Below are 23,449 nucleotides of genomic sequence, written 5' to 3' on the forward strand. Positions count from 1 at the left end.
TTGATCCATTATGTCTTATGGCTCTTGTCACTGTATGTCTCTGTGAATGACGAGATGTTCTCTACTGCAGCAAAATGTACTGGACAGATCAGGGGACTGAGAGTGGGATACAGGCAAAGATCGCCAGTGCTGACATGGATGGCGCCAATGCTGCAGTGCTGGTCATCAATAATCTTGACCATGTGGAGTTCATTGCCATTGACATCAAGGAACAAAAACTGTACTGGGGTGTGACCGGCAGTGGTGTGGTAAGTCAACCATGTGATTCTTTTCTTGAAATGTGTTACGCATGTTCAATGTTTTTTTTTAATTTGAAGAACTGACTCTCTACATCCTTTTCAACGACTTTTTCGAGAGATGAGTATTCCATCAGAGGAAACCTGGAGTCTGCTAACCTCTAAAATGGGCAGGCAGACTGAGAGCTTAAATACGGATTGGTGAGAGAGGCTGCTGCTCGGCCTCTCCCCCTTTTTCTTGGTTTTGGCCCCAGGGGATGGGGTTCCTAGGGTCTAAAACGGCTCTAGGAGGGGGGGTGGTGTGGCTCCCTCCCCTTTTTCATGCAATTCAGCCCTGGGAGAGAGGGTTCACAGGGACTAATAAGGCTTAGAGCAGGTGATCCTGCAGCCCCGTCCCCTTTTTAATTGAATTTGGCCCTGGGTGGTGGGGTCTGAATGCTTAATGATGCTCAGGGAGGGGGGCTGTGCAGCCCCTTCCCGTAATATGTGCTGCTTAGTGGGTGTCACCGACGGGCACCATGACACCTGCTTGTAATTTAGAGAGGACCTTGGGATGGGGTCCCTGGGGCCACAATAGGCTTGGGGAGGGAGGCGCACGTGGTCCCCTCCACCTTTTTAATGGATTCAGCCTTGGGGATTGGGCCCCCAGGGCTTATTTAGGTCCAGGGAAGGTGGGTCACACGGCCTCTCTCCCCTTTTTAATGGAAAGGGCCCACGGAGGATTGGGAGAGGGGCCACATGCTGCCCTCCCCTAAGTTATGCATTATGGCCCTGAGGGACGGGGTCCCACTCCCTAGAACCTAATAAGGCTTGAAGAGAGGGTCCCCCTGAAAAAAATGCTGAGCAGAAAGGGGTAACCGTGACACAAAGGCCAATCATATGCCATCCGAGCCTGCAGGTAGTTGGCTGCCTGCAAGGGGTTGGCCTTAGGGGCTAGCGGCAGGCCAGGACTGAGCACGTTCCCTCACCGCACACGGGCAAAGACTGTCCCCAGCTCGGGTTGACTGCCTATGGGGCGGTTGGACATCCTAGGCCCTGTGGCCAACACCCCCGGCTGTGCACGGCCAAAGGCTGTGCGCCTCTGGGGTAGGCTGCCTGCAGGGGTTTAGACGTAGGGCCTGGTTGTATGCCAGGCCCTGCAGCCTAACCCACGCCACGCACGACCTAAGGCTGTGCGTGGCATGGGACTGACATTACATATGGTAACAAAATATTACTTCAGGTAAAAAAGCCCCTAGAAATTCACTTACAAAACACAAAAGTTAGGAATTGTTATTATATTTTACTTTACGTTAAAGAAAACCTTAGAAATTCACTGAAAAAACAAATGTTAAAGGAACATTGTATTTTGGTGAATATGTCAGTGTCAACATAACGTTTTGAACAAAAAAAACTACAATTTATAGTTAGCAGAGTTAATGCACTGCTTATGACCCGACATATGATATCACTCATGACATGTTCTATTACATCAAATAAATAAAATATTATGTCCCTATATTTATAATGGTAAGTACAAAACTATTTGCAAAAAAATCATTGACCCTCATTTTGTCATAAAATAGACAAAAATAAATAGGGTTTAAAGTAGTGAATGTTAAATATTAAATATATGAATGTAACACAATGTAAATTTAATATCTTCCATTCATACCTAATACTTATATATTTATATACTTAAATACTCATATACTATATAAAGAGACAAAAATACATCTATTTGAATATATATATATATATATGTAACATAGTTAATAAAAATACTTTACATCATGCTATTTGTTTTATATATTAACTTGAGCAATATGAATACATATATATGATATTGTTAATAAAATGTTTATTTATGCATTATCTTTTTGTTTTAATATTTTAAGTTAATGAATATGAAAATACATATGTTCATAGTAATACAATTAAAATATAAATAATGGGTGTTTGGCTTCATTAAATATTGTTGTACTTTACCTCAGCTTTTTGGAACAGCTGTATTATTTCCCTGAATCGGACGAGTGTCTTAGAATATTAAATATACTATTCCCACTTCACTCTACACAACAGTAGGGAAAGTGTTGAACTTTGGAGGGGTTAAATTTACTATTCCCACTTCAGTCTACGCAACAGTACGGAAAGCACTGGATTTCGAAGGGGTGAAATTTACTATTCCCACTCCAGTCTACACAACAAAAGGGAAAGTGGTGGACTTTGGATGGGGTTACATTTGCTATTCCTACTGAAAACGGTGCAATAGTAGAGATAGTTTTGGACTTGGAAGGGTAAAATGCACTATTCCCACTCCAGTATGTGGAACAGAAGGGAAAGTGTTGGATTTTGAAGGGGTGAAATGTCATATTCCCACTCCAGTCAGGGCAACAGTAGGGAACGTCTTGGACTTTGGGGGGTAAAACTTAATATTCCCACTTCAGTCTCTTCAACAGCAGGGAAAGAGTTGGCCTTCAGAAGGATGAAATGTAATATTCCCACTCCAAACAGCACAACCGTAAGAAAAATGTTGAACTGCAAAGACATTAATTTTACTATTCCTACTGCAGTCTATGTAAGAGTACGGAGACTACTTGGGGTCAAACACATTACATATATGAGTAACCCCATGAATGTATAAAACCTAATATACTAATAAACTCTTAATAAAATAACATACTAACATAAAAAGTTATATATATATATATCACGCCAATCCGGAGTACAGCCTTCTGGGAGTTGTAGTTTTGCAATGGCTGCAACAAGGCGGATGATCACATGTTTGGGGGCGTGTAGGATGTAAATAACGGACAATTGAGCTGGGCTACACAAACATGAGACGCGGCAGCAAAAGGTGTCTGAGGAAGGAATATAAACCGAAATGCATTATACCTACGCTGTCCAGTTCCAATTAAAAGCCTCACCTGAAGTTTCCCTGTTTGTGGCTGCTTCCTTTCACGTCGTTGGAGGGTGGATCCATATATTTCGTGTCAGCCAGAGGACACGTCAAGGAGCCCCGTCCTGTCAAGTGGCTGCCTATTGCACTGGTGACTGCGCAAGCGGATGGAATATGCCCAGGTATGGGCTTTTAGGCAGTCCACCAACAGAGCGTCGGAATGCGAAGGACACTGCTTGCAGGCAGACCGTGACTTCACGGGAGAGTCGGTGCAATCTCGCCGATCCATGTCCCAGCTGGAAGACGCGCTGCGGGTTGGGACGTCGCGCAGGGACTCGAGGGGCCAGGACATCATAATGCGTTCTCACCAAGTGTGCCTAGTCCTACAAACGCTAACAACGAAAAGATAAAACTTTGGTTCCCCACATCACGCCAATCCGGAGTACAGCCTTCTGGGAGTTGTAGTTTTGCAATGGCTGCAACAAGGCGGATGATCACATGTTTGGGGGCGTGTAGGATGTAAATAACGGACAATTGAGCTGGGCTACACAAACATGAGACGCGGCAGCAAAAGGTGTCTGAGGAAGGAATATAAACCGAAATGCATTATACCTACGCTGTCCAGTTCCAATTAAAAGCCTCACCTGAAGTTTCCCTGTTTGTGGCTGCTTCCTTTCACGTCGTTGGAGGGTGGATTCATATATTTCGTGTCAGCCAGAGGACACGTCAAGGAGCCCCGTCCTGTCAAGTGGCTGCCTATTGCACTGGTGACTGCGCAAGCGGATGGAATATGCCCAGGTATGGGCTTTTAGGCAGTCCACCAACAGAGCGTCGGAATGCGAAGGACACTGCTTGCAGGCAGACCGTGACTTCACGGGAGAGTCAGTGCAATCTCGCCGATCCATGTCCCAGCTGGAAGACGCGCTGCGGGTTGGGACGTCGCGCAGGGACTCGAGGGGCCAGGACATCATAATGCGTTCTCACCAAGTGTGCCTAGTCCTACAAACGCTAACAACGAAAAGATAAAACTTTGGTTCCCCACATCACGCCAATCCGGAGTACAGCCTTCTGGGAGTTGTAGTTTTGCAATGGCTGCAACAAGGCGGATGATCACATGTTTGGGGGCGTGTAGGATGTAAATAACGGACAATTGAGCTGGGCTACACAAACATGAGACGCGGCAGCAAAAGGTGTCTGAGGAAGGAATATAAACCGAAATGCATTATACCTACGCTGTCCAGTTCCAATTAAAAGCCTCACCTGAAGTTTCCCTGTTTGTGGCTGCTTCCTTTCACGTCGTTGGAGGGTGGATTCATATATTTCGTGTCAGCCAGAGGACACGTCAAGGAGCCCCGTCCTGTCAAGTGGCTGCCTATTGCACTGGTGACTGCGCAAGCGGATGGAATATGCCCAGGTATGGGCTTTTAGGCAGTCCACCAACAGAGCGTCGGAATGCGAAGGACACTGCTTGCAGGCAGACCGTGACTTCACGGGAGAGTCGGTGCAATCTCGCCGATCCATGTCCCAGCTGGAAGACACGCTGCGGGTTGGGACGTCGCGCAGGGACTCGAGGGGCCAGGACATCATAATGCGTTCTCACCAAGTGTGCCTAGTCCTACAAACGCTAACAACGAAAAGATAAAACTTTGGTTCCCCACATCACGCCAATCCGGAGTACAGCCTTCTGGGAGTTGTAGTTTTGCAATGGCTGCAACAAGGCGGATGATCACATGCTTGGGGGCGTGTAGGATGTAAATAACGGACAATTGAGCTGGGCTACACAAACATGAGACGCGGCAGCAAAAGGTGTCTGAGGAAGGAATATAAACCGAAATGCATTATACCCACGCTGTCCAGTTCCAATTAAAAGCCTCACCTGAAGTTTCCCTGTTTGTGGCTGCTTCCTTTCACGTCGTTGGAGGGTGGATTCATATATTTCGTGTCAGCCAGAGGACACGTCAAGGAGCCCCGTCCTGTCAAGTGGCTGCCTATTGCACTGGTGACTGCGCAAGCGGATGGAATATGCCCAGGTATGGGCTTTTAGGCAGTCCACCAACAGAGCGTCGGAATGCGAAGGACACTGCTTGCAGGCAGACCGTGACTTCACGGGAGAGTCAGTGCAATCTCGCCGATCCATGTCCCAGCTGGAAGACGCGCTGCGGGTTGGGACGTCGCGCAGGGACTCGAGGGGCCAGGACATCATAATGCGTTCTCACCAAGTGTGCCTAGTCCTACAAACGCTAACAACGAAAAGATAAAACTTTGGTTCCCCACATCACGCCAATCCGGAGTACAGCCTTCTGGGAGTTGTAGTTTTGCAATGGCTGCAACAAGGCGGATGATCACATGTTTGGGGGCGTGTAGGATGTAAATAACGGACAATTGAGCTGGGCTACACAAACATGAGACGCGGCAGCAAAAGGTGTCTGAGGAAGGAATATAAACCGAAATGCATTATACCTACGCTGTCCAGTTCCAATTAAAAGCCTCACCTGAAGTTTCCCTGTTTGTGGCTGCTTCCTTTCACGTCGTTGGAGGGTGGATTCATATATTTCGTGTCAGCCAGAGGACACGTCAAGGAGCCCCGTCCTGTCAAGTGGCTGCCTATTGCACTGGTGACTGCGCAAGCGGATGGAATATGCCCAGGTATGGGCTTTTAGGCAGTCCACCAACAGAGCGTCGGAATGCGAAGGACACTGCTTGCAGGCAGACCGTGACTTCACGGGAGAGTCGGTGCAATCTCGCCGATCCATGTCCCAGCTGGAAGACACGCTGCGGGTTGGGACGTCGCGCAGGGACTCGAGGGGCCAGGACATCATAATGCGTTCTCACCAAGTGTGCCTAGTCCTACAAACGCTAACAACGAAAAGATAAAACTTTGGTTCCCCACATCACGCCAATCCGGAGTACAGCCTTCTGGGAGTTGTAGTTTTGCAATGGCTGCAACAAGGCGGATGATCACATGTTTGGGGGCGTGTAGGATGTAAATAACGGACAATTGAGCTGGGCTACACAAACATGAGACGCGGCAGCAAAAGGTGTCTGAGGAAGGAATATAAACCGAAATGCATTATACCTACGCTGTCCAGTTCCAATTAAAAGCCTCACCTGAAGTTTCCCTGTTTGTGGCTGCTTCCTTTCACGTCGTTGGAGGGTGGATTCATATATTTCGTGTCAGCCAGAGGACACGTCAAGGAGCCCCGTCCTGTCAAGTGGCTGCCTATTGCACTGGTGACTGCGCAAGCGGATGGAATATGCCCAGGTATGGGCTTTTAGGCAGTCCACCAACAGAGCGTCGGAATGCGAAGGACACTGCTTGCAGGCAGACCGTGACTTCACGGGAGAGTCAGTGCAATCTCGCCGATCCATGTCCCAGCTGGAAGACGCGCTGCGGGTTGGGACGTCGCGCAGGGACTCGAGGGGCCAGGACATCATAATGCGTTCTCACCAAGTGTGCCTAGTCCTACAAACGCTAACAACGAAAAGATAAAACTTTGGTTCCCCACATCACGCCAATCCGGAGTACAGCCTTCTGGGAGTTGTAGTTTTGCAATGGCTGCAACAAGGCGGATGATCACATGTTTGGGGGCGTGTAGGATGTAAATAACGGACAATTGAGCTGGGCTACACAAACATGAGACGCGGCAGCAAAAGGTGTCTGAGGAAGGAATATAAACCGAAATGCATTATACCTACGCTGTCCAGTTCCAATTAAAAGCCTCACCTGAAGTTTCCCTGTTTGTGGCTGCTTCCTTTCACGTCGTTGGAGGGTGGATTCATATATTTCGTGTCAGCCAGAGGACACGTCAAGGAGCCCCGTCCTGTCAAGTGGCTGCCTATTGCACTGGTGACTGCGCAAGCGGATGGAATATGCCCAGGTATGGGCTTTTAGGCAGTCCACCAACAGAGCGTCGGAATGCGAAGGACACTGCTTGCAGGCAGACCGTGACTTCACGGGAGAGTCGGTGCAATCTCGCCGATCCATGTCCCAGCTGGAAGACACGCTGCGGGTTGGGACGTCGCGCAGGGACTCGAGGGGCCAGGACATCATAATGCGTTCTCACCAAGTGTGCCTAGTCCTACAAACGCTAACAACGAAAAGATAAAACTTTGGTTCCCCACATCACGCCAATCCGGAGTACAGCCTTCTGGGAGTTGTAGTTTTGCAATGGCTGCAACAAGGCGGATGATCACATGTTTGGGGGCGTGTAGGATGTAAATAACGGACAATTGAGCTGGGCTACACAAACATGAGACGCGGCAGCAAAAGGTGTCTGAGGAAGGAATATAAACCGAAATGCATTATACCCACGCTGTCCAGTTCCAATTAAAAGCCTCACCTGAAGTTTCCCTGTTTGTGGCTGCTTCCTTTCACGTCGTTGGAGGGTGGATTCATATATTTCGTGTCAGCCAGAGGACACGTCAAGGAGCCCCGTCCTGTCAAGTGGCTGCCTATTGCACTGGTGACTGCGCAAGCGGATGGAATATGCCCAGGTATGGGCTTTTAGGCAGTCCACCAACAGAGCGCCGGAATGCGAAGGACACTGCTTGCAGGCAGACCGTGACTTCACGGGAGAGTCAGTGCAATCTCGCCGATCCATGTCCCAGCTGGAAGACGCGCTGCGGGTTGGGACGTCGCGCAGGGACTCGAGGGGCCAGGACATCATAATGCGTTCTCACCAAGTGTGCCTAGTCCTACAAACGCTAACAACGAAAAGATAAAACTTTGGTTCCCCACATCACGCCAATCCGGAGTACAGCCTTCTGGGAGTTGTAGTTTTGCAATGGCTGCAACAAGGCGGATGATCACATGTTTGGGGGCGTGTAGGATGTAAATAACGGACAATTGAGCTGGGCTACACAAACATGAGACGCGGCAGCAAAAGGTGTCTGAGGAAGGAATATAAACCGAAATGCATTATACCTACGCTGTCCAGTTCCAATTAAAAGCCTCACCTGAAGTTTCCCTGTTTGTGGCTGCTTCCTTTCACGTCGTTGGAGGGTGGATTCATATATTTCGTGTCAGCCAGAGGACACGTCAAGGAGCCCCGTCCTGTCAAGTGGCTGCCTATTGCACTGGTGACTGCGCAAGCGGATGGAATATGCCCAGGTATGGGCTTTTAGGCAGTCCACCAACAGAGCGTCGGAATGCGAAGGACACTGCTTGCAGGCAGACCGTGACTTCACGGGAGAGTCGGTGCAATCTCGCCGATCCATGTCCCAGCTGTAAGACGCGCTGCGGGTTGGGACGTCGCGCAGGGACTCGAGGGGCCAGGACATCATAATGCGTTCTCACCAAGTGTGCCTAGTCCTACAAACGCTAACAACGAAAAGATTAAACTTTGGTTCCCCACATCACGCCAATCCGGAGTACAGACTTCTGGGAGTTGTAGTTTTGCAATGGCTGCAACAAGGCGGATGATCACATGTTTGGGGGCGTGTAGGATGTAAATAACGGACAATTGAGCTGGGCTACACAAACATGAGACGCGGCAGCAAAAGGTGTCTGAGGAAGGAATATAAACCGAAATGCATTATACCTACGCTGTCCAGTTCCAATTAAAAGCCTCACCTGAAGTTTCCCTGTTTGTGGTTGCTTCCTTTCACGTCGTTGGAGGGTGGATTCATATATTTCGTGTCAGCCAGAGGACACGTCAAGGAGCCCCGTCCTGTCAAGTGGCTGCCTATTGCACTGGTGACTGCGCAAGCGGATGGAATATGCCCAGGTATGGGCTTTTAGGCAGTCCACCAACAGAGCGTCAGAATGCGAAGGACACTGCTTGCAGGCAGAGTGACTTCACGGGAGAGTCGGTGCAATCTCGCCGATCCATGTCCCAGCTGGAAGACGCGCTGCGGGTTGGGACGTCGCGCAGGGACTCGAGGGGCCAGGACATCATAATGCGTTCTCACCAAGTGTGCCTAGTCCTACAAACGCTAACAACGAAAAGATAAAACTTTGGTTCCCCACATCACGCCAATCCGGAGTACAGCCTTCTGGGAGTTGTAGTTTTGCAATGGCTGCAACAAGGCGGATGATCACATGTTTGGGGGCGTGTAGGATGTAAATAACGGACAATTGAGCTGGGCTACACAAACATGAGACGCGGCAGCAAAAGGTGTCTGAGGAAGGAATATAAACCGAAATGCATTATACCTACGCTGTCCAGTTCCAATTAAAAGCCTCACCTGAAGTTTCCCTGTTTGTGGCTGCTTCCTTTCACGTCGTTGGAGGGTGGATTCATATATTTCGTGTCAGCCAGAGGACACGTCAAGGAGCCCCGTCCTGTCAAGTGGCTGCCTATTGCACTGGTGACTGCGCAAGCGGATGGAATATGCCCAGGTATGGGCTTTTAGGCAGTCCACCAACAGAGCGTCGGAATGCGAAGGACACTGCTTGCAGGCAGACCGTGACTTCACGGGAGAGTCGGTGCAATCTCGCCGATCCATGTCCCAGCTGGAAGACGCGCTGCGGGTTGGGACGTCGCGCAGGGACTCGAGGGGCCAGGACATCATAATGCGTTCTCACCAAGTGTGCCTAGTCCTACAAACGCTAACAACGAAAAGATAAAACTTTGGTTCCCCACATCACGCCAATCCGGAGTACAGCCTTCTGGGAGTTGTAGTTTTGCAATGGCTGCAACAAGGCGGATGATCACATGTTTGGGGGCGTGTAGGATGTAAATAACGGACAATTGAGCTGGGCTACACAAACATGAGACGCGGCAGCAAAAGGTGTCTGAGGAAGGAATATAAACCGAAATGCATTATACCTACGCTGTCCAGTTCCAATTAAAAGCCTCACCTGAAGTTTCCCTGTTTGTGGCTGCTTCCTTTCACGTCGTTGGAGGGTGGATTCATATATTTCGTGTCAGCCAGAGGACACGTCAAGGAGCCCCGTCCTGTCAAGTGGCTGCCTATTGCACTGGTGACTGCGCAAGCGGATGGAATATGCCCAGGTATGGGCTTTTAGGCAGTCCACCAACAGAGCGTCGGAATGCGAAGGACACTGCTTGCAGGCAGACCGTGACTTCACGGGAGAGTCGGTGCAATCTCGCCGATCCATGTCCCAGCTGGAAGACACGCTGCGGGTTGGGACGTCGCGCAGGGACTCGAGGGGCCAGGACATCATAATGCGTTCTCACCAAGTGTGCCTAGTCCTACAAACGCTAACAACGAAAAGATAAAACTTTGGTTCCCCACATCACGCCAATCCGGAGTACAGCCTTCTGGGAGTTGTAGTTTTGCAATGGCTGCAACAAGGCGGATGATCACATGTTTGGGGGCGTGTAGGATGTAAATAACGGACAATTGAGCTGGGCTACACAAACATGAGACGCGGCAGCAAAAGGTGTCTGAGGAAGGAATATAAACCGAAATGCATTATACCTACGCTGTCCAGTTCCAATTAAAAGCCTCACCTGAAGTTTCCCTGTTTGTGGCTGCTTCCTTTCACGTCGTTGGAGGGTGGATTCATATATTTCGTGTCAGCCAGAGGACACGTCAAGGAGCCCCGTCCTGTCAAGTGGCTGCCTATTGCACTGGTGACTGCGCAAGCGGATGGAATATGCCCAGGTATGGGCTTTTAGGCAGTCCACCAACAGAGCGTCGGAATGCGAAGGACACTGCTTGCAGGCAGACCGTGACTTCACGGGAGAGTCAGTGCAATCTCGCCGATCCATGTCCCAGCTGGAAGACGCGCTGCGGGTTGGGACGTCGCGCAGGGACTCGAGGGGCCAGGACATCATAATGCGTTCTCACCAAGTGTGCCTAGTCCTACAAACGCTAACAACGAAAAGATAAAACTTTGGTTCCCCACATCACGCCAATCCGGAGTACAGCCTTCTGGGAGTTGTAGTTTTGCAATGGCTGCAACAAGGCGGATGATCACATGTTTGGGGGCGTGTAGGATGTAAATAACGGACAATTGAGCTGGGCTACACAAACATGAGACGCGGCAGCAAAAGGTGTCTGAGGAAGGAATATAAACCGAAATGCATTATACCTACGCTGTCCAGTTCCAATTAAAAGCCTCACCTGAAGTTTCCCTGTTTGTGGCTGCTTCCTTTCACGTCGTTGGAGGGTGGATTCATATATTTCGTGTCAGCCAGAGGACACGTCAAGGAGCCCCGTCCTGTCAAGTGGCTGCCTATTGCACTGGTGACTGCGCAAGCGGATGGAATATGCCCAGGTATGGGCTTTTAGGCAGTCCACCAACAGAGCGTCGGAATGCGAAGGACACTGCTTGCAGGCAGACCGTGACTTCACGGGAGAGTCGGTGCAATCTCGCCGATCCATGTCCCAGCTGGAAGACGCGCTGCGGGTTGGGACGTCGCGCAGGGACTCGAGGGGCCAGGACATCATAATGCGTTCTCACCAAGTGTGCCTAGTCCTACAAACGCTAAAAACGAAAAGATAAAACTTTGGTTCCCCACATCACGCCAATCCGGAGTACAGCCTTCTGGGAGTTGTAGTTTTGCAATGGCTGCAACAAGGCGGATGATCACATGTTTGGGGGCGTGTAGGATGTAAATAACGGACAATTGAGCTGGGCTACACAAACATGAGACGCGGCAGCAAAAGGTGTCTGAGGAAGGAATATAAACCGAAATGCATTATACCTACGCTGTCCAGTTCCAATTAAAAGCCTCACCTGAAGTTTCCCTGTTTGTGGCTGCTTCCTTTCACGTCGTTGGAGGGTGGATTCATATATTTCGTGTCAGCCAGAGGACACGTCAAGGAGCCCCGTCCTGTCAAGTGGCTGCCTATTGCACTGGTGACTGCGCAAGCGGATGGAATATGCCCAGGTATGGGCTTTTAGGCAGTCCACCAACAGAGCGTCGGAATGCGAAGGACACTGCTTGCAGACAGACCGTGACTTCACGGGAGAGTCGGTGCAATCTCGCCGATCCATGTCCCAGCTGGAAGACGCGCTGCGGGTTGGGACGTCGCGCAGGGACTCGAGGGGCCAGGACATCATAATGCGTTCTCACCAAGTGTGCCTAGTCCTACAAACGCTAACAACGAAAAGATAAAACTTTGGTTCCCCACATCACGCCAATCCGGAGTACAGCCTTCTGGGAGTTGTAGTTTTGCAATGGCTGCAACAAGGCGGATGATCACATGTTTGGGGGCGTGTAGGATGTAAATAACGGACAATTGAGCTGGGCTACACAAACATGAGACGCGGCAGCAAAAGGTGTCTGAGGAAGGAATATAAACCGAAATGCATTATACCTACGCTGTCCAGTTCCAATTAAAAGCCTCACCTGAAGTTTCCCTGTTTGTGGCTGCTTCCTTTCACGTCGTTGGAGGGTGGATTCATATATTTCGTGTCAGCCAGAGGACACGTCAAGGAGCCCCGTCCTGTCAAGTGGCTGCCTATTGCACTGGTGACTGCGCAAGCGGATGGAATATGCCCAGGTATGGGCTTTTAGGCAGTCCACCAACAGAGCGACGGAATGCGAAGGACACTGCTTGCAGGCAGACCGTGACTTCACGGGAGAGTCGGTGCAATCTCGCCGATCCATGTCCCAGCTGGAAGACGCGCTGTGGGTTGGGACGTCGCGCAGGGACTCGAGGGGCCAGGACATCATAATGCGTTCTCACCAAGTGTGCCTAGTCCTACAAACGCTAACAACGAAAAAATAAAACTTTGGTTCCCCACATCACGCCAATCCGGAGTACAGCCTTCTGGGAGTTGTAGTTTTGCAATGGCTGCAAGAAGGCGGATGATCACATGTTTGGGGGCGTGTAGGATGTAAATAACGGACAATTGAGCTGGGCTACACAAACATGAGAAGCGGCAGCAAAAGGTGTCTGAGGAAGGAATATAAACCGAAATGCATTATACCTACGCTGTCCAGTTCCAATTAAAAGCCTCACCTGAAGTTTCCCTGTTTGTGGCTGCTTCCTTTCACGTCATTGGAGGGTGGATTCATATATATATATATATATATATATATATATATATATATATATATTCTACACGAATGTGTCCCTCATCACAGAACACGCAGAGCACACAGGGGGATGTTGGTGCAGCTCCTTTATTGCACTTGCATGACGCGTTTCGTCTTCCGACTTCCTCAGATGCGGCGTGCAATATGAGGAAACTTTTCAATTTCACAAGCATTTGAAAGCCAGCCTTGGCTCCTCCTTTACCGACACCTGCGAGGAGGGGTTTGGGCAATAGTCCTCCCCCTTCGAGTTTCTTGGGTGCCATCTTGGAGTGTGTATGGTGAATTAGTTGTTACTGGTGCAATTCTTATATTCGTTGCTGGCATAAAATTCATAGTCCTCCATCGTTTTGGAACCCATACACACTTTTGTTGCGTTTGATGGTACATTCAACCGGTGTTTTTTTGTTGAGCCCTTTGGTCCGCTTTTCCCCTTGAACGCCAGCCGTTTGTTGGAGAACCACTTATGTGCAATCCGTTTTGAGTAAACGGCTTTGCCATGTGTCAGTCACAGTCCAAACTTGTTGGCAGATAGCCGAGCTCCAATTGTAGCGGCGGTTCAGGCAGGCATATATCCACAGATTTAAACACAAACGCCGCTCTCCTGCCGAGCTCCTTTGGGCGGGTGCTTCTGTCGTGCAAGCGGCATTGCACGTCAATTATTCTACACGAATGTGTCCCTCATCACAGAACACGCAGAGCACACAGGGGGATGTTGGTGCAGCTCCTTTATTGCACTTGCATGACGCGTTTCGTCTTCCGACTTCCTCAGATGCGGCGTGCAATATGAGGAAACTTTTCAATTTCACAAGCATTTGAAAGCCAGCCTTGGCTCCTCCTTTACCGACACCTGCGAGGAGGGGTTTGGGCAATAGTCCTCCCCCTTCGAGTTTCTTGGGTGCCATCTTGGAGTGTGTATGGTGAATTAGTTGTTACTGGTGCAATTCTTATATTCGTTGCTGGCATAAAATTCATAGTCCTCCATCGTTTTGGAACCCATACACACTTTTGTTGCGTTTGATGGTACATTCAACCGGTGTTTTTTTGTTGAGCCCTTTGGTCCGCTTTTCCCCTTGAACGCCAGCCGTTTGTTGGAGAACCACTTCTGTGCAATCCGTTTTGAGTAAACGGCTTTGCCATGTGTCAGTCACAGTCCAAACTTGTTGGCAGATAGCCGAGCTCCAATTGTAGCGGCGGTTCAGGCAGGCATATATCCACAGATTTAAACACAAACGCCGCTCTCCTGCCGAGCTCCTTTGGGCGGGTGCTTCTGTCGTGCAAGCGGCATTGCACGTCAATTATTCTACACGAATGTGTCCCTCATCACAGAACACGCAGAGCACACAGGGGGATGTTGGTGCAGCTCCTTTATTGCACTTGCATGACGCGTTTCATCTTCCGACTTCCTCAGATGCGGCGTGCAATATGAGGAAACTTTTCAATTTCACAAGCATTTGAAAGCCAGCCTTGGCTCCTCCTTTACCGACACCTGCGAGGAGGGGTTTGGGCAATAGTCCTCCCCCTTCGAGTTTCTTGGGTGCCATCTTGGAGTGTGTATGGTGAATTAGTTGTTACTGGTGCAATTCTTATATTCGTTGCTGGCATAAAATTCATAGTCCTCCATCGTTTTGGAACCCATACACACTTTTGTTGCGTTTGATGGTACATTCAACCGGTGTTTTTTTGTTGAGCCCTTTGGTCCGCTTTTCCCCTTGAACGCCAGCCGTTTGTTGGAGAACCACTTCTGTGCAATCCGTTTTGAGTAAGGATGGTGTATGGGTTCCAAAACGATGGAGGACTATGAATTTTATGCCAGCAACGAATATAAGAATTGCACCAGTAACAACTAATTCACCATACACACTCCAAGATGGCACCCAAGAAACTCGAAGGGGGAGGACTATTGCCCAAACCCCTCCTCGCAGGTGTCGGTAAAGGAGGAGCCAAGGCTGGCTTTCAAATGCTTGTGAAATTGAAAAGTTTCCTCATATTGCACGCCGCATCTGAGGAAGTCGGAAGACGAAACGCGTCATGCAAGTGCAATAAAGGAGCTGCACCAACATCCCCCTGTGTGCTCTGCGTGTTCTGTGATGAGGGACACATTCGTGTAGAATAATTGACGTGCAATGCCGCTTGCACGACAGAAGCACCCGCCCAAAGGAGCTCGGCAGGAGAGCGGCGTTTGTGTTTAAATCTGTGGATATATGCCTGCCTGAACCGCCGCTACAATTGGAGCTCGGCTATCTGCCAACAAGTTTGGACTGTGACTGACACATGGCAAAGCCGTTTACTCAAAACGGATTGCACAGAAGTGGTTCTCCAACAAACGGCTGGCGTTCAAGGGGAAAAGCGGACCAAAGGGCTCAACAAAAAAACACCGGTTGAATGTACCATCAAACGCAACAAAAGTGTGTATGGGTTCCAAAACGATGGAGGACTATGAATTTTATGCCAGCAACGAATATAAGAATTGCACCAGTAACAACTAATTCACCATACACACTCCAAGATGGCACCCAAGAAACTCGAAGGGGGAGGACTATTGCCCAAACCCCTCCTCGCAGGTGTCGGTAAAGGAGGAGCCAAGGCTGGCTTTCAAATGCTTGTGAAATTGAAAAGTTTCCTCATATTGCACGCCGCATCTGAGGAAGTCGGAAGACGAAACGCGTCATGCAAGTGCAATAAAGGAGCTGCACCAACATCCCCCTGTGTGCTCTGCGTGTTCTGTGATGAGGGACACATTCGTGTAGAATAATTGACGTGCAATGCCGCTTGCACGACAGAAGCACCCGCCCAAAGGAGCTCGGCAGGAGAGCGGCGTTTGTGTTTAAATCTGTGGATATATGCCTGCCTGAACCGCCGCTACAATTGGAGCTCGGCTATCTGCCAACAAGTTTGGACTGTGACTGACACATGGCAAAGCCGTTTACTCAAAACGGATTGCACAGAAGTGGTTCTCCAACAAACGGCTGGCGTTCAAGGGGAAAAGCGGACCAAAGGGCTCAACAAAAAAACACCGGTTGAATGTACCATCAAACGCAACAAAAGTGTGTATGGGTTCCAAAACGATGGAGGACTATGAATTTTATGCCAGCAACGAATATAAGAATTGCACCAGTAACAACTAATTCACCATACACACTCCAAGATGGCACCCAAGAAACTCGAAGGGGGAGGACTATTGCCCAAACCCCTCCTCGCAGGTGTCGGTAAAGGAGGAGCCAAGGCTGGCTTTCAAATGCTTGTGAAATTGAAAAGTTTCCTCATATTGCACGCCGCATCTGAGGAAGTCGGAAGACGAAACGCGTCATGCAAGTGCAATAAAGGAGCTGCACCAACATCCCCCTGTGTGCTCTGCGTGTTCTGTGATGAGGGACACATTCGTGTAGAATAATTGACGTGCAATGCCGCTTGCACGACAGAAGCACCCGCCCAAAGGAGCTCGGCAGGAGAGCGGCGTTTGTGTTTAAAAATATATATATATATATATATACATATATATATTTAAAAAAATAAAAACAATTAATAACTGCACATCATTATTTTAAAATAGTTATGAATTAACAAATAATTGCTATTCAATATTAATTAATTAACTACCCAACCTGTAGTCCTACCAACCTTGCAGTCTGCACCTAAAATATAACTATAGTAATTACATAACTTCTTAGAGCTCATGCACGAGTCAAGCGTTGAAAAGGTTAGCTCTGTAAATCATACAACAAACATCATGTAAAATATGATAAAACTGCTTCAAAATTTAAGAAAGTGTCTTTCCTTAACACGTGAATCTTTGACATTAAAAAATCATATTACAGCACTGCACGGAGAAGTACTTATTAAAAGTGATAGTTTTAAACATGAATCATTAGTACACTAAGAGGCAAGACAATTGTCATGTAAACACTCCACCTGACCCAGATTACTATAGAGCAACATTAGTCTACTAAATCAAGCATAATGGGTTTTTGAACAATTGGTATTCCGATCCCACATATTTGAAAGGAGCTTTCTTACATGATAATGAAGAAAAAGTGTTTTGGTGAAATAAAATAATTGCCCATGATCGTAAAATTTGAGCGGGGAAGTCACAACTTATCCATATTTTTTGGTTTCACTTTTTACTAAAGCAGCCAGGAAATGGGTATCTATTTGTCCTCATGTTAAACCTTTATTTTACCTCCTTATGAATTTTTGTGCAGTTTTTATATATATCGGGAACTCAACTCAAAAGTATTGGAGCCCTTTACGTGAGCGTTAGTTACATTCATTGTTTATAGGCAGGTGGAGATTAAGTGATTTGCCCAAAAAAACAAGATATTGGGCCGACACCAAGACTCGAACCTTGTAGAAAGAGGCAAGCAGACAGAAGCCACATGAAAGCTGGGCTTGTTATGCTCTTGAGATTCCAACTGGACCTTGAGCTGAGCCAGAGCCAGGCTGCAGGCTAGAGCTTTTATTGGCTTGCCCACAGGGTCGGACTGGCCGTTGCGGGCACAGGGCAATACCCGGGTGCGCCACAAGGGTTTGGGGCCGGTTTTGGGCCCCTGGGGGCCCTTTTTTGTTACAGGGACGTTTATGCGGCATAGCTGCAAAATCGGCCCTGTAACAAAATCGTCCGAAAACCGGCCCCGGCAAAGAGCTCGGTAGCACTCCCAACCTCAACACTTTGCCAGGCCGGTTTTGTTTCCGAGTCCGGCCCTGCTTGCCCACCTTTTTTAAAAACACTTTCTTTACTTTAGTAGATCGAGATCATCTGTGAAAGGCTGTGATCTACCGCTAGCTCGAAGCACCAAAGAAAAGAATGGGAAAGACAGCCCTCTTCCTCAGCATACTACCCTCAGTCGCCCTATCCCCTCATAGAGTGTAGGTTACAGTGTTATCTGTATGCAGCAGGTTAACCCTCAGCCTGTTTTGTAGGTCTCAGCTCTAGACAGGGCATATGCGCTGTCTCGAAAGGAAACATGTATCTACTTTGTCAGCTTCAGCCCATCATAGGCTTGCGATTTGCTGGCTCCATTTCACTCCATTACTCGTTCTCCCCATTTGTCCCCTCCAGGGTTTAGCCCTCCCTGAGAGCATGGACCAATCACTCCTAAACATTTGCACCGGCCATTTTAGGGCATTGCTTCGGGACTCCTTTTTTATTTCTTTAAGAGCGTTTTTCACGAGCACGCGCACCTATTCTTACTCACACTGTTCTCGGTGGCAACAGTCAGGCAAACCAAAGACAGTGCCTCTCTGATATTGTCGCGTACAGTCCAGTGGTCTGCGTCTGCCACCTCACCAGGAACCCATTGTTTACATTGCTTCTTGGCAGATGGCCGAGGATTAAACCACTTTAATGCCACCTCATTTTAAAAGAAAGCAGACAATTGTGTCTGTATTGAGAAGGAGCAAAAATGACCTCTTCAGATGTGTTGTGCGGTTAATGTGAAAATGGACTGTTCCATAATTACCCCCTCAGCTTGCCCAGTGACTCATTTATAGATGTTGGGTCTGCGAATAAATGATATCGTTTGGCAAAAAAAAACTTGTTTCTTTTGCTTTAATTACTTGCTCTCTTTTTTCTGTGTCATAAATTAAAAAATCAAAAATGCGATAAATGGCTGCACTTGGAGGGAATCAGTTTAGCCGGGGATTAGAAGTGGATTTGTGCATGGTTACTTTGGTACTATAGTGAGACTGATATTCTGTGGAGATGTTTCTGGATTTGGTGCAATTGTTGGAGACTCCCAAGTAAATGAGCGCTTCACCGCTCTAAAATGGCTGTGAGCTGGTGCAGTGCAGTTATGCTCACCCTGCGTTTGACCTTCGGAATCAGCCAGGCTGCTTCAGTGATGGCATTTGATAAAGTGCACATCTGCAGTTAGTATGTCCTCGTACAGATAAGGGCTGTCATGTAACTGAGTGAGCACCTGCACTCCACCTACCACTCAATCAAGTTCCTGCTTGTAGCCAATCTCATGCTTCTTACCCCTACAGGAGAACAGTGGGACAAGAAATACTTGCTCAAGCTTGCAGCTACAGTCACAAGGCAACACCACTGCAATTCACACTAGTTAAAATGAATGCATTGGCAAAGTTAAGCACCAAGAACATACTAGTTGCACCTCACCAGTAACACGTGCGCCGGAGGCAGAGCCATTTCAACCGGGCCAGACTGGACGTAGCGGGCACCGGGCGTTTCCCCAGTGGGCCGTACGGGTGGGGGCAGGTTTTGTACCCATGGTGGCCGGTTTTGTTACTGGGGACCAGTTTTGCGGCAGTGCTGCAATATCGACCCCCTGTACCTAAAGCGGGAGCGTTGCTTCTCACTAGCATCACTCCACCTCTCCCCAGTTTGCTCCCGGGGCCGGTCCGAGCGGCAATCTGCCAGGTCTCATTGCTGTTCCCAGCCCGGCCCTGCGTGTCAAGGGATGTATTTGGGCACAGAGGCCAGTAGTCCTAGCACAGCAGCATCGTTGCTTTCTTTAGACATTTCATTACTGCAGTGGGAAGTCAACATCTCTATTCACTGTCCGTGTCTGAAAAGTTACTCAGTACCTGCTAACTTTAAAAATTTTAATAAACAAATTTAAACCAAAGAAGGAATTCAGATAGGACAGAAAAGTCTTGCGCCCTGCTCTATAGCTACATTGCCAGCTTTAGCCAAGCAAATGAGCAAAGATAAGTGCACGCAGGCCTGGACTGGCCATAGCGGGCACCGGGCAATTCCCCGGTGCGCTGCACGGGTTGGGGCCGGTTTTGGGCCCCTGGGGGCCGATTTTGTTACAGGGACGTTTTTGCAGCATAGCTGCAAAATCGTCCCTGTAACAAAATCGGCCGAAAACCGGCCCTGGAAAAGAGCACTTTTCCTGCGGGGGAGGGTGGGGGGGGGGGCGAGCACTTTGCCAGGGCCGGTTTTGGTTCCCAGTCCGGCTCTTCCCTACCATGCACTGGCACGAATAACAAACATTGGCAAAGCTTAAAGGTGTCAACATATGGCTAAAAACATTCACATTACCAATACCAAAAGCTTGTACCTCCGCCATTGCAGAAACCTATTGGCTTTGCCAATGCATGTTCCTCTTATGTGGTTACACGATCCCAGAAGTTGTTTAGTGGAACAAAAATCAGCGACGCACTCTGTTACACATTTTGAAAAACGATTCCTTTGTGTATTGATGTTTCCTAATATATTTGTGCACAAACTCTAACTAATAAATTATGTACTAATACAAAATCTGTTAGCCGGATTAGTTAATGTGAAATTGTAAATTCTCTTCTATGTTTTTCCCTAAAACAACTGACTCACGTGTAACCTTTCAGTGAGAACATAAACAACGAGAAGTAGTGTATTACATTTTGTAATGCTTCATGTATTGTTGATAGAAGGGTCAGACTTTCTGATTGTGACGTTTACTCCAATAAACCTGTTGCCCAGCGACGTGATGCTAACATATTTTGTACCTGCCCTCATAGATCGAAAGAGCAAACGTGGACGGAACAAACCGTATCATTGTGGTCAACCACCTCTCCCACCCTTGGGGCATTGCTGTCCACGAGTCCTTCCTCTATTACACTGATCGCGATTATGAGGTCATCGAGCGGGTTGACAAGGCCACCGGCGCAAACAAGGTGGTGATGAGAGACAACATTTCAGGGCTCAAGTGCCTGCGCGTCCATTACAGAGACAGTGAGTATTTTGTGCCGCAGTTCAATGAGCCCTCTTACTGAAGGAAATTGCTATGTGAAGCATTTGTGGGTCAAAGGCGTTTCTTTTCTCCGCCTTTATTGGACGCTTTTACAAAGTAACTGTTTTCGACCAGAATTTCTTGTTAAATGGCTCTGTAGCAACCAACATAAGACGTCTGAAACTTGACTAAATCCTGCAGAATTGCAATCGATTTGAATCAATTTACTGCCGACAAAATGACAAGCTGTGATCCATGGTATACAAACGCTGTCTGTTCCAGCATTACCACGAGTGCCGTGCCACCCATACCGTGCAGGGCTTCAGTGCCGTGGTATTTCACTCCAGCAAGAAACTGTGGTAAAAGTGGGCGAGTTTTTTAGGCTAAATTCATTGTAAAGCGAAGAGTGTGATGGCTGCCACTGAGAGTGAAAACGATATTGCTACATAACCTGTGTTTTATGGATGTTATGCATTCCATTCATAGCACGACTACTACAGGAATGAGGGTTGAGTGGCGGGAGGTACCAAATAAAAAAAAAAAAAAATGCCACCTACCTCATCCACCAGCCACGAGTCCCGTAACCAGGAAGCACCCGGACTCCTCATAGCCAATCACAAGGCTGCAATGCAGCTCAGATGGGGCCGGGGACCCTGGGCATGTATTCCACCAGGCTGTGTAATGCAGCCTGATGAAGAACATGTAAAGTGCGCATGACAGTTTGGCTGGGCCAAGACGGCCGGCCAAGCAGTCATGCACACTTGGAGTGTGCAAACCACTCCTCCCCCTGTGCCTCCAGCCCTGCCTCGCCATAACCCAGCCCAGGACCTGCATAAAATAAAATGATAATAACTGTATTATTAACATTTTATTTTTTCTGCTCAAAGAGCAGTGGGTCGCGCTCCTCCGCCTTAGTGGAGGAGCTGCCCCTGTCTAAACTGTAGCGAGTTGGATTTTATTGGGTGCGATATATCCAAAACCCTATCAGGGCACTTGTAATTAGGGTCTTTCCCACGCTGAAGTTGGAATTTTACTTGAAAGCCTGTTTGATTGAAAGTTTCACGACTATACTTGCAGCCGAGAATTAGTTGATTTTACCCCAGAATCTGTGCATGATGTCACTTTTTTAGCTTTTTTGATTTGATGCAGGTAATAACATCCCATTCTTAAGACAGAGTTACTTTACCACCAAACAGTACTGCAAAAGCCTTCTACAGTCATTGGAGTGTTTGTCTGCGAACAAGCTGTGAGCAGCTTGTCCTTGTGACGTGATCCTGGGGGGAAACCTCTTGAAGAAGCCTGCATGCGTAAAGAGTGAGTCCGCGGGATACCATGCATGTATTAATTAGTGCATTAAATATCTACCCCACAATACAGGCAATGAGTGATTGCTCCCAGTTGTTCTAGAATAAGAAGGAAATACTGAATGGAATGGGTTTTTTCAAGCACATAGCTGCAGCTCAAGAGATCCTTGGAAAATGATCATGCGACACATGCACATCACAGTTTGTGTCACAAGTAGAAATGTGTAGCAAGGATCTCATTTTTAAACATCACAGACTCTCAGTCAAGACTGCGCGTTGTTACAGTGACGCGAGAGTTACACAAGTCCGTGTCCCCTAAAGGGCTTTGGAAATCAGAAGGAGGAGCACCTTCAGGTTCAAATTTTCCCAGAAGGAGTTGAAATGTCATTTCTCACTTGAAAAAACACTTTTCGCACATTTCATTTTTGAGGTAGCAAAACCTGTGATTTTGTGAATTACAGTGCTTTGTGACCAGGAAAAAAGTTTGTACATCAGGTTATACTTCTTCTCAGTGTAAAAATTACTAGATGAAGGGAGCTCTATTATTGTTAGAACCTATTGCCAGTCTCGGGCCATATCTAATTTACATCTTCATCTTCCAGCATGTTTCCACTTCTATAGAAAAACACCCAGGCAGAATATAAATTAATTATTACTACCACATATATTCAAAGATAGTAAATGCATTTATTGGACAAAAGTGGACACCAACAGCAGAAATGATAAGCAGGGCAGTGGAGAGGATGTATCCTAAGGGGAGAGGATGTAGCCTAACGGCTAGGGCGGTCGATCTCAAATCTGGGGAACAAGGTTCAGGTCTCAGCAATGACGCTCAACATCCTGTGATTCTGGGCAAATCTCTTAATCTCGCCATGTCTAACAAAAACATGAGTGTGTCCTTCTGTAACACAACTGGTGCTCATGTAAAGCGCTCAGATACCTTTGGGTCAAGCTTGTGCTATTTAAAACTATGGAAAAAAAGTTATTGCAACAAATGATTTTAGTCTAAATCATGTTCAGAACATTTTCTTTGAGAATTGCAGAATTAGTGTGACATATTTACAATAATTCAATTTCAAGATGAGAGCAATGCATAAATCAATCCAGGTAATACATTTATGTAAAACAACACATTTGGCATTAAAGTATGACCACAAGATAAACTGTTTAGTTTGGGAGACGTTTAGTGTTTCTTTTTTTCCATTTGGTAGTGCTCTCTTCTCATGTATATAGGTCACTCATATATTGAAGTCTGTTTCTACCTTAGCACTAGTGGTGCAATTTTTGAAATGGCAGCAAGAATGTTGCCAAGCTTCACAACAGCAAAACATGGACTGTCTATATTCAGAACCAATAGACGTATGTTACAATGGAGGTGCAAAATATACAGTATGGTCAC

At 47.7% G+C, this 23,449-nt stretch overlaps 1 protein-coding gene across 1 annotated transcript in view; it reads left to right on the plus strand.

Annotated features, from left to right (window-relative positions):
• LRP2 (LDL receptor related protein 2) overlaps positions 1-23,449 on the plus strand; it is a 342,167-nt gene that overhangs the window by 192,712 nt on the left and 126,006 nt on the right. The window contains exons 35-36 of the mRNA XM_078681616.1: positions 71-248; positions 20,535-20,748. Coding sequence (XP_078537742.1) covers positions 71-248; positions 20,535-20,748 — 392 coding nt within the window. The remainder of the gene's footprint in view (positions 1-70; positions 249-20,534; positions 20,749-23,449) is intronic.

The sequence above is a fragment of the Lissotriton helveticus genome, chromosome 3_1 (assembly GCF_964261635.1).
Source record: "Lissotriton helveticus chromosome 3_1, aLisHel1.1, whole genome shotgun sequence".
Taxonomy (NCBI): domain Eukaryota; kingdom Metazoa; phylum Chordata; class Amphibia; order Caudata; family Salamandridae; genus Lissotriton; species Lissotriton helveticus.